Source organism: Erinaceus europaeus, chromosome 1 (genome assembly GCF_950295315.1).
Source record: "Erinaceus europaeus chromosome 1, mEriEur2.1, whole genome shotgun sequence".
Taxonomy (NCBI): Eukaryota; Metazoa; Chordata; class Mammalia; order Eulipotyphla; family Erinaceidae; genus Erinaceus; species Erinaceus europaeus.
Genome location: NC_080162.1, coordinates 149,265,463 through 149,283,199, shown reverse-complemented (window position 1 = coordinate 149,283,199; position 17,737 = coordinate 149,265,463). Strand labels below are relative to the sequence as shown.

General features: G+C 48.8%; 1 protein-coding gene across 3 annotated transcripts in view; it reads right to left on the bottom strand.

Annotated features, from left to right (window-relative positions):
• Positions 1-17,496, bottom strand: part of SLCO2A1 (solute carrier organic anion transporter family member 2A1) — an 83,251-nt gene extending 65,755 nt beyond the window's left edge. Inside the window, exons 1-2 of one of the 3 annotated variants that reach the window (XM_060196915.1) lie at positions 17,381-17,496; positions 16,595-16,740 (exon numbers count right to left, since the gene is read on the bottom strand). In XM_060196915.1, coding sequence (XP_060052898.1) covers positions 16,595-16,687 — 93 coding nt within the window. In that variant the 5' untranslated portion in view covers positions 16,688-16,740; positions 17,381-17,496. Of the gene's footprint in view, positions 1-16,594; positions 16,741-17,063; positions 17,342-17,380 lie in introns of those variants that run through there. The other 2 variants (XM_060196914.1, XM_060196917.1) reach the window with 2 other exon arrangements.
• Positions 17,497-17,737: the final 241 nt, after the last annotated feature.

Genomic DNA, 17,737 nt, shown 5'->3' with positions numbered 1-17,737 from the left:
CACACACATACCATGTGCAGGGCCCAGGTTCAAGCCCCCTGTCTCCATGGGGTTGGGGAAGCTTCATGAGCAGTGAAGCAGTGTTGCAGGTGTGTGTGTGTGTGTGTGTGTGTGTGTGTGTGTGTGAGTGTGTGAGTGTGTGTGTGTGTGTGTGTTTCCCCCTTGTCAACTTTTCTTTCTCTATTAGAAAGAAAGAAGAAAAAGAAAGAGAAGAGAGGAAGGAAGAAAAGGAAGGAAGGGAGGGAGGGAGGAGTGGAGGAAGGAAGGAAGGAAGGAAGGAAGGAAGGAAGGAAGGAAGGAAGGAAGGAAAGAAGGAAGGAAGGAAAGTTGGTAGGTGGGTGGGAAGGAAGAGTACTTCAGGGACAAGGCTATCACAGCCTTGCCAGTGACCTCTGCAGGTGACCCAGAGCCCTAGGCATATCTGGCCTCAGAGCAGAGGTTTCTAGGATTCAGGGTGTGCCAAAATCCCCTAAAGTGCTTGTGTGAAAGCCTGAGGGGCCCCAACCTCCAGCTCTAGACCCAGCAGGTCTGGGATGGGAGCCCAAGAATGTGTGTTTCTAACAGGCTCCCATTCGAGGACCACACCTAGGCTACTACAGTCCTAGACTCCAGGGAGTGAAGTTGGTGGAAATTCTCCTTCTTGCCAGAAAGCTCTTTATGGAGATGAGGCCCCTCTCTGCATGCCTACCCCCTGCCAAAGAGAGGGTCAGTGTCTCTGCTCACCCCCAGGCTGGCTACCTCAGCTGTGAGCTCTGCCCAGTTGCCACACTCCAGCTAATCTGAACACTTGACACTGGCCACTTTATCCAGAGCTCTTGCAGACAAGTGTGAAGGAGCATGCTGCCACCATCCACACCTGGCTCATCTGGTCTGGGGTCATGACACACCCTGCAGAGTGCACACATGTTATGGTGCACAAGGACCTGGGTTCGAGCCCCCAGTCCCCACCTGAGGACGAGAAGCTTCATGAGTGGTGAAGCAGGGCAGGTGTCTCATCTCTTTTCCCCTCTGTAACTCTCTCTCCCCATCTCAATTTCTCTATCAGAAAGAAAAAAAGCAAGGAAAAAAAACAGTGTCTGAGAGCAGTGGACTCATAATGTAGGCACTGTGATCACTATGTGATAACTCTGGTAGCAATTAAAGGACCTTTTGTGGGGGATAGGGAGGTTTCCCACTTCAGACAGCTTTTTTTTTTTTTGCCTCCAGAGTTATCACTGGGGCTCAGTGCCAGCACTATGCCTATACTACTCCTGGAGGCCACCTTTCCCCCCGTTGTTGCTGTTGTTATTGTTGTTGTTGCTGTTTGTTGTTGTTGGATAGGTCAGAGAGAAATTAAGAGAGAAGGGGATGACAGGGAGAAGGAGAAAAAGATAGACACCTGCAAACCTGCTTCACCACTCACAAAATGACCCTCTTGAAGGTAGGGAGCCAGGGGGAATTGAACTAGGATCTTTATGCCAGTCCTTGCACTTTACACTATGTGTACTTAACTTCTGGCCCCCTGGATAGCATTCTGTACTTGTGATCATGCCTTCCTGATCACCTACCCTGTGAAGTATGGGTTCATTCATACAGCCTGCATAATTGTGTAAACCAGTTCTTTGTGATAAATCCCTTAACACATACACATGTTATGTGCACATATGTGTGTGACTATATTTTACAGACTCTGGTTTAACTGGCTCCTGGAATAGATAAAATACTGGTCTCATCACCTCTCCAATGGCCATATCCTAATCCTCAGAATCTGTGACTATATTGCCTTGTGTGCAAATAATACTTTCCAGGTTCTTATAACAAGGAGATTATCCTGAATTTGTTAGTGAGTCCAATCCAACCACAGAGATCTTTATAAGAGTGACAGAAATAGGTATGTCAGAAAAAGTAAGAGGCCCTAAGATCCCTATTCTCATCTGTTCTATCCTACTTTATGGTTCTTGTTTATTAAACATTGTGTCTTGCTTCATATCTTAACTGTCTTTCAGCCACCAAGTTGCTAATGCTACTATGATTCCATCCTGACTTCCCTGGGCAGATGACTTCACTAATGTGCCCTTGGACCTCATCTCTCCAGAGCCCTACCCCACTAGGGAAACAGAGAAACAAGCTGGAGGTGTGGATCAACTTGCCAATGCCCATGTCCAGTGGAGAAGCAATTACAGAAGCCACAACTCCCAATTTCTGAACCCCCAAAAAAGAATTAGGGGAAGATGACCAGAGGGCTCTGAACTCCAACTCTATCAGGACTAGAGAGAGAAGAAGGGGAATAAAAGGAAGGACACTCAGAAATAGTAATAAGTGCAGGTGTGACTTAGAAAGGAAGAGAAGATAGTTCCGTGGGAAAAAAGGGGCAAATTATGTAAATATAAATATAAAATTATAGAAATACTAGTCAGGCCCTATCTGTGACCTTGAGAGAGCTATAGCAGTTTCCAATGGAGGAAATGGGGTCACAGAACTCTGGTGGTGGAAAGGGTGCAGAATTTTATCTGTTATCTCATAATTTTATAAATAGGCATTAGACCACTAATAAATATTTTTAAAAGGTGAGAGAGAGAGAGATTTCAGGAGGTTGACCTATTGACTTTGAGGCTGGAAGAAGGGGCCATGAGCCAAGGCATGGAGGTAGGTTCTAGAAGCTGGAGAAATCAAGGGAGCAGTCTCCACTAAAGTCTCCAGAAGGACCATACCTTTATTAGTCTTAGGTTTTCAGCCACCCAGAACCACAAAAGGTACTGGCTTTGCATCATAAGATGCTAAGTCTATGGTGGTTTTAATGGCCAGGCTAGGAAACAACTCCCTATGTCTTCTTATGATGTGTATGATTACTCAGTCTCCATGAGGAATCACTCCTGGATTTCTTTACTGGTCTGTTAACACCACACACAGCTTTCCTTTGTCCCCTGTTGGAGGTGGACAGGAGGTCACCCACAGTAATGGCACCCACCTTTCTGGTGTTCAATCTCACTGTCTTTCTTGCAAGCTGAACTATGTGTGTTGACCTTGGGTGCTGTTTCACTCTAGGGAACATCTCTATGAGCAGCCAGTGGGGGCCATGATCTGTGAATCTGGTACGTTGATGGAAAACATAATTTGCTGTAGTCTCTTGTAATCAATCTTTTCCCATATACCTGGAGCTTTTGGAAGACAAGGGCTTTATCTGACTTGTGTTCCCCTCCCTTAACACAATGCCGAGGTCACACATCAGAAGACTGAAGGGGGACTTGCTAGATTGTGGAGTCCAGGGCCCCAGAGCAATTGAGCAGAATCCACAGTTATCTCTACCCTCTTCTCCCTCCTAAAACTCAGCTGTTCCCTTCCCTTCTTATCTGCCATTTTGAAACCCTGCTTTCACTTGTAATCTGCCCCTCTCTGCATCTCTCACAAAGACATCTCCCTCTCAGCCATCTTCATCCTGGTGTCTCCGGAGATGGATGTTGGTAGTATTTTTTTTTTAATAGACAGAGAGGCAGAGAAGCAGAGAGAGGCTAAAAGAGACCACAGTGCTGAAGCTTCCTTCAGTGAAGTAAGGCTGGGTTCAAACCTGAGCTGTGCATATGGCAAAGCAGTGCACTACCCAAGGGAGCTGCTTTGCATGTCCAGAGCCGCGATCATGCCCTCACTGTGTGAATGGATGCAGGAAGGAAGGAGCTTCAGGCAGTCCCCTCATGCCACTCCTGGACTCCATGTCCCTATAACCCTGCTATTACAACACTGGCATTAGTCTAGCTATCAAGGCTCCCAGAGTGACTGCAGGAAAGCCGACCCTGAATGCTCCCTCATCCTCCCAGGGGGACAGCCCCAGGCTCAAGATGGACCCCAGGGCAACTCTGAGCAACTGCTACCCCCACTCTGTTTTTGTAGCTGCCCTCTGGGTCTGCTCTTCCTATATGGCACCAAGCCGATCAGATATACTCCTTTCCACGATGTGTGGCCAACCCCTCAGGCTGGATTCCCAAGCTCTGAGCCAGCCCCCGGGAGTGGGTCCCGGAATTGTGGAGAGGGCTTCCTGAGCAGAAACACTCTCCATCTTCCTAGGAAAGAAAAATGTTCCATGTCCGTACTCGCATTAAGAGGTGAAGGATTGTTTTCTGGCAGTACAGCCCCCACTGGGAGCGTGGCTGTCATCATAGGCGCCAGTAAGGGATGGTGACAGGGGCTGGCAGTGCAGGAGATGGCCCTCTGGTCCTCCCAGATGACTCAGCTCCTATCTGCATCCTCTCTGTCTCTTCAGGGAACCACACACAGCCTCCAGGCACCTTCTACACCCCGTAAAGCTGAATGCAGTCACTTGAGATTTAGGGGCTTTCTGATTGGTAGTTTTTTTTTTCTTTCCCAAGTATAAAAATAAGGGCTCACCTGCATAGTGTGCCTGCTTTGCCATGTGCACAGCCCAGGTTGGAGCCCAGATACCACTGCACTGGAGGAATCTCGAGTTCTGTGTCGTCTCTCTCTCTCTCTCTCTCTCTCTCTCTCTCTCTCAGTAAAAACCCCGGCAACAAAAACAAAAATAAACCACATTGTATTGATTGAACACATGGAAAACTTACAGGCTTATCACAGAGAAACAAAAGGCTTCCCACACAGAGACACCTCACTATTTAGACATGCCTTCTTCAAGTCTTTCATTTCTTTCTTCCTTCCTTTCTTCCTTCCTTCCTTCCTTCCTTTCTTTCTTTATTTCTCTCTCTTTCTTTCTTCTTCTCCTCTTCTTATCCCTCTTCCTCCTCCTCCTCTCCCCTCCTCCTTTTTCCTTTTACCCCACCAAGGTTATTTCTGGGGCTCACTTAGTACCAGCACTATGAGTCCACCACTCCCATTTATTCCATTTTTTCTTTCTTTTTTTATTTGACAGGACAGAGAGAAATTATGAGGGGAAGGGAGATAGCAAGGGAGTAAGAAAGAGAGACTCCTAAAGACCTGCTTCAACACTCATGAAGTGGTCCCCTTGAAGGTGGGGAGTAGGGGCTTGAACCTGGGTCCTTACACATGGTGATATGTGTGCTTAACTGGATGCACCACCACCCAGACCCCAAATTTCTTCCTTCCTTTCTTCATTCCTTTTTTCCCCTTTCTTTCCTTCTTTTTAATTTTAATATAGACAGAAAGAAATGGAGAAGGATTGCCAGAGAGGGAGGGAAGAGAGGTATCTGCACCACTACTTTACCTCTTGTGAAGCTTTCTCCCCAGGTGGGGAGCAGAGGCTTGAACTCAGGTCCTCGTACATGGTAACATTCACACTATGCTGGGTGCACCACTACATGGGTCCTGGTTACCAGTGATTTTAAGGCAACCAAAAGAGGTCTAACTCAGCCCATCCCCCTACTTGCTGATCTTGCATATTTATCTACTCAGTTAGCATGTAGGTCCAGTGGGCCCAGGGCTCTGTTGGGACACTGAGGCCTAAGGACGGAGGCTTAGGCTGTGTAGCACCTAGGAGGACAGCCTGCTGACAACAGGTGCCACTTAAAAGGGAGATGGACATGGACAAGCACAGAGACTTGTAAGTTTGCTTCTTAAGTGATGATACGGTCCCTGGGGGCAGATGGCCTAACAGACAAGGCTGGTTCTGTGTTATTGGGTCCTGCCAGACTAGTGTGTGTGGGGTGGGGGGAGAGTGTAGGGCACAGCAAGGGCTAGGGTGGTGCATTAATGAGATGCTCTGAGTGAGGGACTCCAGTGGGCACTGGTAACAAAGCCAAGGGTCCCCGAGAACCCTTTCTCTCCTCCCTTCAGAGAGAAGTGGTCCAGCCAGAGACGGCTCAGTATCGTGTCAAGAGGCTGGGAAAGTGATTCAGTGGTAGAGCTCAGGTCTTGCACACATGAGACCCCAGGTTCAATCCCTGTACCACACATACAGCCAGATGCTCTGGGTTCCTGTCTCTCTCTTATTAAGAAACTAGAGCAGAAAGGGAAAGCAGCACCAAAGCAAAGGACTCTGGGGCAAGAGGGGGTTGGAATAGAATGGGGTGGGGGAGCTCTGGGATCCTGATGTATGATGGTGGATAAGGACCTAATAGGGGCAAAGATGCCTTGTAGGGGTCAGGAGGTGACACGCATGGTAGAGCACATACATTACAGTGCTCAAAGACCCAGATTCAAGGCCCTGGTCCCCACTTGCAGGGGGAAAAGATTACAAGTGGTGAGGCGCTGCTGCAGGTGTCTATCTCACCTCTCTCTCTGTCTCCCCTTCCCTCTCAATTTTTCTCTGTCTCTATCCAAAATAAAATATTTTTGAAACAAATGTTTTGCAGATACCTATCATATGGAGATGAATAATTGTACCTAGGTGTCAGCAAGTTTACTATAAACCATTATCCCCCAACAAAATGTAAAAAAATTTTTTTTTTTTTTTAAAGAACTGTCTGGTCATCTTTTAGGATTGTCAAAGGCACTCCATGAAGGCTTCCACAGCATGAAGCTGAGCTGAGGGTAAGAATAGGGGACAGTGGGGGTGAGAAGAAAAACAGTAAGAAATGCTAAGAGATAAGAGATGGGAAGACTGAACCTTGGAGCACACTTGCAGGGCCTGCTATGTGGGTGTCCCTGTCACAGCAGAGTCTGCAGCTGATCTTGACCATTGTTTGCATAGATCCCGCAAAGTGAGAGTGTTGTAAGATTCATGACACACCATGAAGGCAAGCTGGGGCCGGAGGAGTTTCCCACACTCTAGAGAGAAAGGAAGGGGCCAGGGCCAAGTGGTACAGCTGGTTAAATACACATGTTACAATGTGCAAGAACCAAGGTTTAAGCCCCCAGTCCCCACCTGCAGAAGAAATGTTTTGTGAGTGGTGAAGTAATGTTGCAGGTGTCTGTCTCTCTCCCTCTCTGTCTCCCCTTCCTCTTGACTTCTGGCTATCTCTATCCAATAAATAAAGATAATAAAATTTTTTAAATGAAGGAGAAAGAAAAGAGCCTTGATGAGGCCAGAAAGCCCAGGCCTGAGCACCCTGGTTCGCATGCCTTCTCCTTCTGGAAGCCCCTGGTTTCTTTCTCTTGGAGAATCAAGGTGATTTAACTCTATTCCTGGGTATGACTGGCCCTGAGCAGGGTGGACATTCATTCTGAAAAAAACTCACAGCCAGGAAGACAGGAAGGAGGGAGACCAGCTCATCCCAAGCCTCCCAAACTTGGCGGCTTGAAAATGGAAAGTCCGGCGGCTGGAAAACCCCTGGGCTGTGGGCAAAAGCAGGCAATTGGTTCCCTGGGGGCAGTCGTGAACTTACAACCCTTCTTGGCAATGTGTGCACGCTTCTCAGGAAGCCAAGCACCTACAGTGGTGCCCCAGACTGCACCACCCACGGGGATGCTCATTAAGGCTCCTGTTCGGATGCTCATCTGTCAGCCCCTTCCCTGGAAGGCCTCCGCTGCACTGAGAATCAAAGGCAAGGCAGGAAGCTTTCAAACAGGCCTGAGGCACAAGACAGGATGCTCGTAAAACACCCGGAGAAAGCAGCCCGTTTAATCCCATCCTGCAGTCTCTAGAACCAGCTGGGTTGCATCAGTGTGACTTCGAGAAGCCCTCATCCTTCCTATTTCTCCCTTCCACTGACATCCATTTTCACCAGTCTCTCCAGGGCCTCCCTGAGTTCTCTGACTGGGCTTTCCCTGGAGAGAACCCACAGGGCTCAGTCTGGAAAGTGTGTGACATCTGCAGCTCACACGTGTCAGACTTAACTTTCTGGGTACCAGTCTCTCTCTGCCCTGTACACTGGCCAGGTGAGTTCATCAGAGAGACTGGTCTGGGTTTGTCTGTCAGTCTGTGTTTCCCAGGCTCACCATGTGACACCTGAGAGCCACACTTGGCACAGACAGGGCACAGCAACCTGGAGCATCAGTGTGACTGCCAAATTCGAGGCAGAATATGGTATTATTTGGATGCATGTAAGTATATTGTAGAAGAAAACAAACAATTCAGGCTTGGTTTTTTTGTTTGTTTGTTTTTTGGGTGTTTTGTTTTGTTTTGCCACCAGGGTTATCGCTGGGACTCGATGCCTACATGATTCCACTATTCCTGCCGACTCTCCACCACCCATTCCTCTAGATAGAGGGTGAGAGAGGGAGAGCTAGCAAGGAAGAGAGAAGGAGACACACCTGTGGCACTGCTCCATAGCTCATGAAGCTTCCCCCTACTCTGCAGGTGGGGACTGGGGAGCTTGAACCCAGTAATGTGTGTGATCCACCAGGTGTACTACCACCACCCAGCCTCAATTTAGTTAGTTTTAAGATGTACCAGGTGCTGAAAGGACATCGAGGACCCAATACATGATGGTGGAGGAGGACTTCAGTTGGTAGTGGGAGAGAGGTAAAGACACTTACCTTGGTAGGATAAGAAAAGGAGAAATGTCTCCTTCTGGAAGCCCCTGGTTTCTCTCTCTTGGGGATCAAGGTGATTTAGCTCTATTCCCGGGTATGACTGACTCTGAGCAGGGTGGACATTCATTCTGAAAAAACTCTCAGTCAGGAAGACAGGAAGGAGGAAGGCCAGCTCTCTCCAGCAACTGTGATCTTATAAATCATTATTTCCCTCATAAAGCAAAAGGAAAAGACAAAGTGAAGGAGGAAGTAGAGGAAGAACAGGGTAAGAGGAAGAAGGAGAAGGAAGAGGAGGAGGAGAAGAGAAAGTGGAGGAAGAGAAAGGAGATAGGAAGAGAAAGGAGGAGGTAGAGGGGGAGAAGGAGATTTTCGGAGGTTACTCAAGCCACACCTCTGGACCCCACACTTCCTGACCTGGGCCTGCCCCTGCATGCAAACCCTTTTACTCTTGGAGAGCAGAGCGCACCTTGGGGAGTGAGGGAGGAACAAAGTGACTGACAAGCACTTGTTTACTGCAGCCTCTCTGAGGACCTGTGCCCTGCCTCTCCCCAGGGGCTGGAGGGAATGTAAATGGCTCATTGATACTCCTGCAGACAGAATGAACCCTGCCATCAGATTCTGCAGAAAGGGCTTCTGGAGGGGTCCCAGGAAAAAATAAACCTTGTGTTTTGACTGACTCCTGAAGGTCACACAGCCTGGGCTCACTAGTCCCCAGTTGCCTCCTGAGTGGTCCCATTAAGTCGAGCAAACAGCCTGCTCAATGAGAGTAGATCTGGACATCCAGTGTTCCTGAGACTGCCAGTCTCAGTTCTATCTCCCGTCCCCATCAGACCAGCTCAATTCCCAGGCATGAGACACACCCAGGAGTTAGGTGCTCTGCACGCAGAGAACTGGGATTATGCGATGGCGCCTGCCACACCTGGCAGGCTCCATGTCAGGTCTCCCAGCAAAGCTCAGACCCAACTGGCCCTGCTCCTAGTCTCATCTCACTCAGCGACTCCACAGCAGCTCAGGCCTTGGCGGGACCTCAGAAGCCTTGTCTCAAGCCCAAACAATCACGGGAGAGAGAAGATGAACCTCAGAGCATTTCTGCACCATGGAAAGAAGGGGGGCTAGGGAGAAAGGTGTCACGCCTGGGAATCCCTGCTTTGCTATTTACTGGCTGTGTGGTTCTGGATGTGCCTCAGCCTCCTTACGTGTGAGCTGAAGATATGGGGCTGCTGTTAAGGAGAAATAATTCAGGGCTATAGATGAGAAAGTCGAGCTCAAGGGGAAAGAGCTATCGTCCACATGAACAGTAAGACTAGACGAAAAACTGGAGCGTGTCAATACGCAAGACTCCATCCAGCTATCAGACATGACCTTTCAACATGCTCTTTCATCTTGCCAAGGGGCAATGTGGGCAGGAACTGAGTGGGTCAAAAGCTTTGATACCCAAGCCTTTGATACACACAGCACTGGGGAACAAAAACTAAACTTCTACCTAATATTAACGCTTGTTGTGTAGTAACTAGGAAGCATAGCATTGCTGAGAGAGAGAACATGTACACATCAGTGTAACAGAACAGAAAGCCCAGAACAGATTCACACAACTCCATTTCCAATTGATTCTCAACAAAAGTGTAAAAGCAAGTCAGTAGAGAAAGAATTGTTTTTTCCAACAAATCGTGCAGAAGCATAAAAAAAAAAAAAAAAAGAAAAGAAGAACCTGGGCCTAAACCTGACACCTATACAAAAACTAACTCCAAATGGAGCATAGCTGTAAATACATATATATATATATCACGGCTTTTAGAAGAAAACAGAGAATAATCCCTTCAGAGCTGGAGAGTGGCAAAGGGTCCTTAGACATGACACCAGAAACCAAATCCAGAAAATGAAAGCTGAGTAAATAGGTTTCATCAAAATCAAAACCCTTTTCTCTGTGAAAAATCCACATGAAGGGGATGAAAAGATAAGCTGCAGACCGGGAGAAAACGTTTCCAAGCCACAAGCCCTGAAAAAGACTAGCATCTCATAACCATAAAAAACTCTGGCAACGGTATTTTAAAACATCAGATAGGGAGCTGGGTGGTGGTGCACCTGGTAGAGGGCACACGTTTCCATGCCCAAGGGCCTGGCTTCAAGTTCTTGGTTCCTACCTGCAGGGGAAAAGCTTCACGAATCGTGAAGCACATGAAGGTGTCTCTCTGTCTCTCTCACTCCCTGTCTTCCCATCACTTTCAGTTTCTCTGTGTCTCTATCCAATTAATTAAAATAAAAAATACCCAGGTGGAAAATGGACAGAACACCTAACAGACACTTCAGTAAAGAGAACCAACTGCAAGGGTAATAAGCACATAAAACTCAACAATGTGTTTGGCTTCGTATGTTAACTCTCTTTTCAGCCACCAGGTTCCAGATGTCATCAGAATGCCGGCCAGGCTTCCCTGGATTGAAGACCCCACCAATGCGTCCTGGAGCTCTGCCTCCCCAGAGACCCACCCTACTAGGGAAAGAGAGAGGCAGACTGGGAGTATGGACCGACCAGTCAACGTCCATGTTCAGCGGGGAAGCAATTACAGAAGCCAGACCTTCCACCTTCTGCAACCCACAACGACCCTGGGTCCATGCTCCCAGAGGGATAGAGAGAATAGGAAAGCTATCAGGGGAGGGGATGGGATATGAAGATTGGGTGGTGGGAATTATGTGGTGTTGTACCCCTCCTACCCTATGGTTTTGTTAATTTATCCTTTCTTAAATAAAAAATAAATTAAAATAAGCACATAAAATAGGAATTCAGCATCCTAAACCACAAGATGATGGAGGTGGGAGGAGAGAGCTTTCCTTCATTTCCAGGTTTTGTTAAATAGCGCTTTGACCCAGGGAATGTTACAGATTCTTCTGAACCTAAAGCTTGCTGGGACAGAGCTCTTTCCTCTGGAAACTGAGAAGTTAAACTCCAAACACTTCCCCATGACTGAGGTCCTTGACTTTTAGATGTTATCTACAAGGGGAGCCGAGCTGTGATGCACCCAGTAGAGTGCATATGTTGCCAAGTGTAAAGACCTGAGTTCAAGACCCTGATCCACACCTTCAGGGGGTGGGATGCTTCACAAGATGGCACTGAATAATACTGCAGGTTTCTCTCTCTCTCCTTCTCTCCCTCATATTCTCCCCCCCTCTCCCTTTCTCTCTATCAGGAAAAAAAATAAAATAAAAAGAAGGGCTGGGGAGACAGCATAATGGTTATGCAAAAGACTTTCATGCTTGAGGCCTTGAGATCCCAGGTTCAATCCTCAGTACCACTATAAACCAGAGATGAGCAATGCTCTGGTCTATGTCTCTCTCTCTCTCTATGTGTGTATCTTTCTCTCTAATAAAAACAAAAATTTTTAAAAAGGATGTGTGGTTTCACCATTACCAGCAGTCAGATAAAAAAAATGAAAAGGAAAGAAAAAAAGCTTCCTCCATCTGGAAGAATAGCTCTGAAGGAGGAGGAGGAGGGAGAGGAAGAGGAGAATAGAAGAAAGGTTATCTGTATAGGCCAGAACAAGCTATCTCTCCTGTATTTTGGAGGGTCCCTCCCAGGTCCGAGGCCATGGTATTTATGTCTGTCCACTGCTCTTCCACTGCTCTTCCCAGCCCCTCCCCACCAACCTAAAAATGTTCCCTAACTATGTATACATTATTTCACTGGGGCTCCAGTGGGGTGGGGACCTTGTTTCCAGAAATGTGGGCAACAGTCATCAGTCTTCTGATGAGATAACCTCAGCCTGGCCTTGAGAGTTTCATTTTTAAGGAGAAACAGACCTCTCTGAGGCTGCCAGGATAAGTCAGCCACAGAGGCTCCCTCTGGGTCCCCAATGTGGGATGAACCTGTTTTTAATTTAGTACTTTAGCATTCTGGAGCAGAACTGATCCCTCTGAGTAGGGAAAGGTTCTGTGCTGGAGAATCCCGAGAGCTGGAAGGGGTGAGGGCTGAGACTGTCTGCTTGATGCAGCTGCTCCTGCAGGAGGATCTTTCCATGAGAGTCAGCAAGGATGAAAGGCTTTGAGTCCGTTGGCAATTGGGAACATCCCCCACCTTGCTCTCATAACTAGGATGGCTGTGTCACCAGGGTCTGGAGAAAGCGTGAGCTCTGGGAACAAGGACATCTGTGCTGTCCCCATGTGCTGGACAGAGGGAGGGAAGAGCAAGGGTTGGGTTGCTGGGTGAGGTCAGGGCAGCTTCCTCTGGCAATTAGTCAACACAGTTCCTTGGCCTTGTATCCCATTTTGGCAAAACACACACACACACATGCATGCACACACATGCATGGCACCTACTTCTCTGTCCTGTCTTCCTCACCATTCATGAACAAAGTGGTAGCACCCACCTGGCAGTAGTGTAATGAGGACCCACCATTAAAATGTGCCTATAGCAGATGACCTCACCAATGTGCCCTGGAACCTTACCTCTACAGAGCTCTACCCCACTAAGGAAAGATAGAAACAGGCTGGGGGTATGGATGGACCTGCCAACATCTATGTCCAACAGAGAAGCAATTACAGAAGCCAGAACTTCCACCTTCTGCATCCCAAAAGTAATTTTAGTCCATACTTCCAGAGGGGGAGAAATATTATGGGAAGATGACTAGAGGCCTCGGAACTCCAATTCCATTGAGACTCAGAAAGAGAAGATAAAAAAAATAAAGGACATGTAGAAGTAGTAACAGTTGTAGGTGTGACTTAGAGAGCAAGAGAAGGCAAGGCCACAGAAAAAAATGGACAAACTCATATAAATATCGATAATATAGACATAGAAATAATAGTCATTCCATAGCTGTGACTTTGGGAGAAATACTGTAGTTTACAATGGAGGGAATGGGGACACAGAGCTCTGGAGGTGGGAACGGTGTGAAATTACATCCCTGTTAAAATTTCACAATTTTGTAAATCAACATTAAATCACTAATAAACTTGGTCCATACTCCCAGAAAGATAAAGAATAGTGAAGTCTCCAATGGAAGAGATGGGACACAGAACTCTGATGGTGGGAACTGTATAGAATTATACCCCTATTCTCTTACAATCTTGTAAATCACTATTAAATCACTAATAAAAATTTAAAACAATAACTAATAAAATAAAGCATGCCCATAGTTCTTGGTCTATTCATCCAGCCCCATTATCTTGAACCATGATTACTAGCACTATGAACAATGTTGTTATTAACTGTAGTTTCCTTTTGCTTTGAATGACGCCTTGTGGGATGAGGCATAATTGGCAGCATAATTACTCTGAAATGAGGTCTGAACCCACGTGTTGTCCTTCTGTCTGTTGGAGCCAGGACTGACCTCAGCCTGAAATCAGCCCCAGAGAGCCTTGCAGAACCTCCCAAGCACTTTTCCAGGTCTCGTCCCACCTAGTCCTCACTGAGAGGCTCACGCGACCTGATTTGCTTCATGCAAAGAGACCCAGGAAAGTGAAGAATGCTTCCTGCTGCACGCAGTTAATGGGAGGCTGGGACTGGACGTGAAGCTGAGTCCCCTGGAGCTGAGTCCCCTGACTAACCAAGGGGTTAGTCGGTCCCAGCAACCAAAAGCCTAGGAAAATGAATGACAAGTCCTCGACCCCTGGGTATTGCCATCCCCGCCTATGTCTAGTGTGACACGCGTCACTTGCAGAACCTTTCAACAGAAGGTAGAAATCTCTCATCTAATTGTCAAGTCCCCAACCTGCCAATGCCTTCACCCCTCACCCCTCCAGAAAAGTTTAACAGAATCCCAGCCCTGGGGTTTGCCTGGAGAAAGTCAGTCTCCTGCTGATCAAAGAGCAAGTCTCCAAAGTCCAGTCTGATTGAGAGAGAAGGTGATCAAGACCCCCTGCCCCCCCCCCTACTGAGTCCACATCTCAGGCAGGTGTAATTAAGTCATCAGCAAGGGGTGATAACTATCTTATCCTTCAAGACCTACAAAATACAGCTGCTATCAACTCCTTTGCATTTTAGGGACTTGGGGGTGGGGTGGGTGGCAGGCTAACTAGATCCATCTCCAGTGGCATCAAACGCCCAGCCAGGAATCTGCTGGGGGCAATTGTCTCTCTTGACCTTTTGGGGAAAGATGTGAAGATCTCCCAGCTCTGACCATCTCCCTCTACACAATCTTTGCCCCCCACACACACACATACACACAACTTTTTTGTTGCCCTTGTTTTTTTATTGTTGTTGTAGTTATTATTGTTGTTGTTACTGATGTCATTGTTGTTGGATAGAATAGAAAGAAACGGAGAGAGGAGAGGAAGACAGAGAGGGGGAGAGAAAGACAGACACCTGCAGATCTGCTTCACCACCTGTGAAGCAATGCCCCTGCAGGTAGGGAGTCGGGGTCTCAAACCCAGATCCTTGCGCCAGTCCTTGTGCTTTGCGCCATGTACACTTAACCCTCTGAGCTACTGTCCGACTCCCAACACACAACTTTTTTAAAACACATAATTTTCTGCTATGATTTGCCCAAGACTCTTCTAAATAGCTGCCCAGTCATCCAGGACAGACCAAAAGTGACATTTGAGGGGGATCTTAAACAATGACAAAAGTTGTGTCTCACTTAACATCCACCCATGAAATCAATTCAGCATTTGGTTACTAGGGGGTGGGGGAAAGGGAGTAGAAGCAGAAGGGGGGTTCAGTGTCACTGCTCACTATGTGTCAATGGGGAAACGAGATCCAGCATGGCATCCAGCTCTTTGTCTGCTGAGCATTCACATAGCCCGTCCTAAGCACCCCCCTTCTTGTGAGGCCTGGGTCCTCCATAACTGTACTATTGGGACTTTGCCATGTGCCATCTAGCTTCAGATTGCTCACAACCACCTCTCTGCATGGAAGTTCCCCTCTGCACCCCAAGGAGTCCTCCCAAGGGCTCCCCAAGCACCTCCACTGACAGCCTGGCAGCTTGTGGACATTCATCCCTCACTGTCTACCAGCCAACCCTTCTAGGTCCTGGGAAACATCCCTGCTGCTTGGAAAGGTGAGGGAGTTCACCAGGCAGCAGCCCACACCCCAGTCTTCTTGAGACCCAGTCTCCACAGCTGGCAGAGGAGGGACACCTTGCTGGGCCTTACTCAGCATGCTGCTGCTGGCCCAGAGGCCCGCTGCAGGAAGAGAAAGCAGGTCAGACACTGGAGGGGGGGGGGCTTTCGATGAGGCATGCTGGATACTTCCTCAGCTGCCCAGGAAGCTGAGTGAGAAAAGTCTGGGGAAAAACAGCCAGCAAGAGAGCTCAGCAGGACCTGGGTTCAAGCCCGATTCTCAGAACACTGGGGGGAAACTTTGGTGCTGTGGTGTCTGTCTCTCCCTCTGTCTATCTGGGGGAAAAAATGCCTGGAAGGGTGAAGTCCTGAGGGAGGAAAAATAAGATAATGAGGACAAGGATGACAAAGAAGTTGGACCAAGTAACACAGCTAAGTTTACCAAGAAGCTACAGCTTTGCCTTATGTAACATGGTAGAGATTAGGCACCTAAAATGTAGACATAATCTGAAGTAAAATGTTATAAATGTAAAACGAATTCTGATTGCCAAGACTTAATACATAAATGGTAAAACAGCTTCTGATCTTTATCATGTTGATATCATGTTGAAATTGTAACACTTTGGACCTATTGGGTTATACAAGATAAATCATTTAACTTAAAAAAAGAAAGTCTAAGAAAGATTTTGCCATCTGCCGCCCACCACAGGTCAAGATGGTCTCTGGTCTCTTTTATCTTATAGGAACCTCAGCCGGCTCCTACAAAAAGTCAGTACCCCCCCCCCCCCACACGCGCGCACACACAGACCTCCCTCCTCCCACCACATCTGTGACCTTAGGAGAACTAAGTTTCCAGTGGAGGGAATGGGGACACAGAACTCTGATGCTGGGAACAGTGTGGATTTAATTATACCCCTGTTCTCTTATAATTTTGTAAATCAATATTAAATCATTCATAGAAAATAATTTTAAAATATTTTAAAAGTCAGGTGTGGAATTGTACCCTTGTTCTCTTGTAATTTTGTAAACTAATATTAAATCCCTAATTTTAAAAAATGAAAAAAAAAGTCAGACCCGAGCACCTCCAAGTGTATCACTTTCTAGAAGGAACCACCCACAGGAGACCAGAAAAGTGCCGGTGGTGATGCACCCGGTGCGGAGAAAGGCATCCCCCACGCAACGAGCACCAGCACCCATCGGCTCTAGACGCCCGTAGCTCCACGCTGCCCCGCCGCCTAAGGTGCGCTTGGAGCGGCCCCGCCCGCCCACCGGCCAAGAGTTCTGGGCTCACCTTGATGTTGCAGAAGACGCTGGAGCGGTCTTGGGCTGTGCTGGGGGCAGTGGCGCGGCGCGGGTGCCCGCAGAGCCTAGGCAGGCACCCCATGGTGCTGCTCGCAGCGCTGGGGGAAGCTCGTGGCGCGGACACTGGGCGAGCCGCTGTGTGCACACAAGTTTTATAAGTGGCGGCCGGGAGGCGCGATCGCGATGATGAAACACTCCCTATACACTCTCTCTCTCTCTCTCTCTTGCTCTCTCTCTCCCCCCCCGTCTCTATATATCTGTCTCTCTCCCTCTCCCCTCCCTCTCCCACCTCTGTCTCTCTTTCCCTCTCCCCTCCCTCTTCTGTCTCTCTCTCAGCCCCCTTTCTCTTTTCTCTCCTCCCCTCTCCCCCTCCCCTTCTCTCTTTCCCTCTCTCTGTCTCTCTCCCTCCCTCTCCCCTCCCCCCCCCAACCGTCCTCCCGCGCTCCGGGCGCCCCCACCCCGCAGACAGGTGTGACGCCACGCGGGGGTCCCTTCCCCGCAGCCGACCCGGGACCCGGGGCCAGAAGGTCCCGCGTGCAGCCGGGGGCCCAGAGAGGAGGAGGGAGCGGGAGGCGGGAGGCTGCCGGGCCTGGGGAGGGGGTGGCAGGGTCAGCGGTGGCGATAGGAGGTTGCAGCAGTTAGGGGGCGCCCTTGTGCAGTGGCAGGGCGGGCTGCGGAGTGGAGCCAGAGGGAGGAGGATGGCGGGGTCCCCGAGGGGGGACGGGAAGCCCAAGGGTTGGCGGGGAGCCCCCGCCCCCCTCCTGGGGAGATTTACAGAGCCGGTCTCTGCGTGTTTGCACTCGTCCAGAACCTGGTCTCTCGGTTCCGGTGATGACTCGGAGTCTCGCAGAGACTCTTGTTTGTGTCCAGGGACTGATTTATATTTAAACTGCTCTTTGCGCTCCAGAGGGGGCGGTGACAAGGTGGCGGGGTGGGGGCCGCCCGGGGCCGGGCCGAACTCTGGCCCCAGGCCAAGGTAAACTGCAGGCGCTGTCAAGTACCAGCTTGGCCGGGTCTCGTCCAGAGGACTGCGGGGTGGGGTGGGGGTGGAGGGGCGGCTGTGGCCCCTAAGAGGAAGAGGGGTGTGGACAAAGGGAATGCACCTCCCTGACCTCCTTGGCCCCTCCTTGGA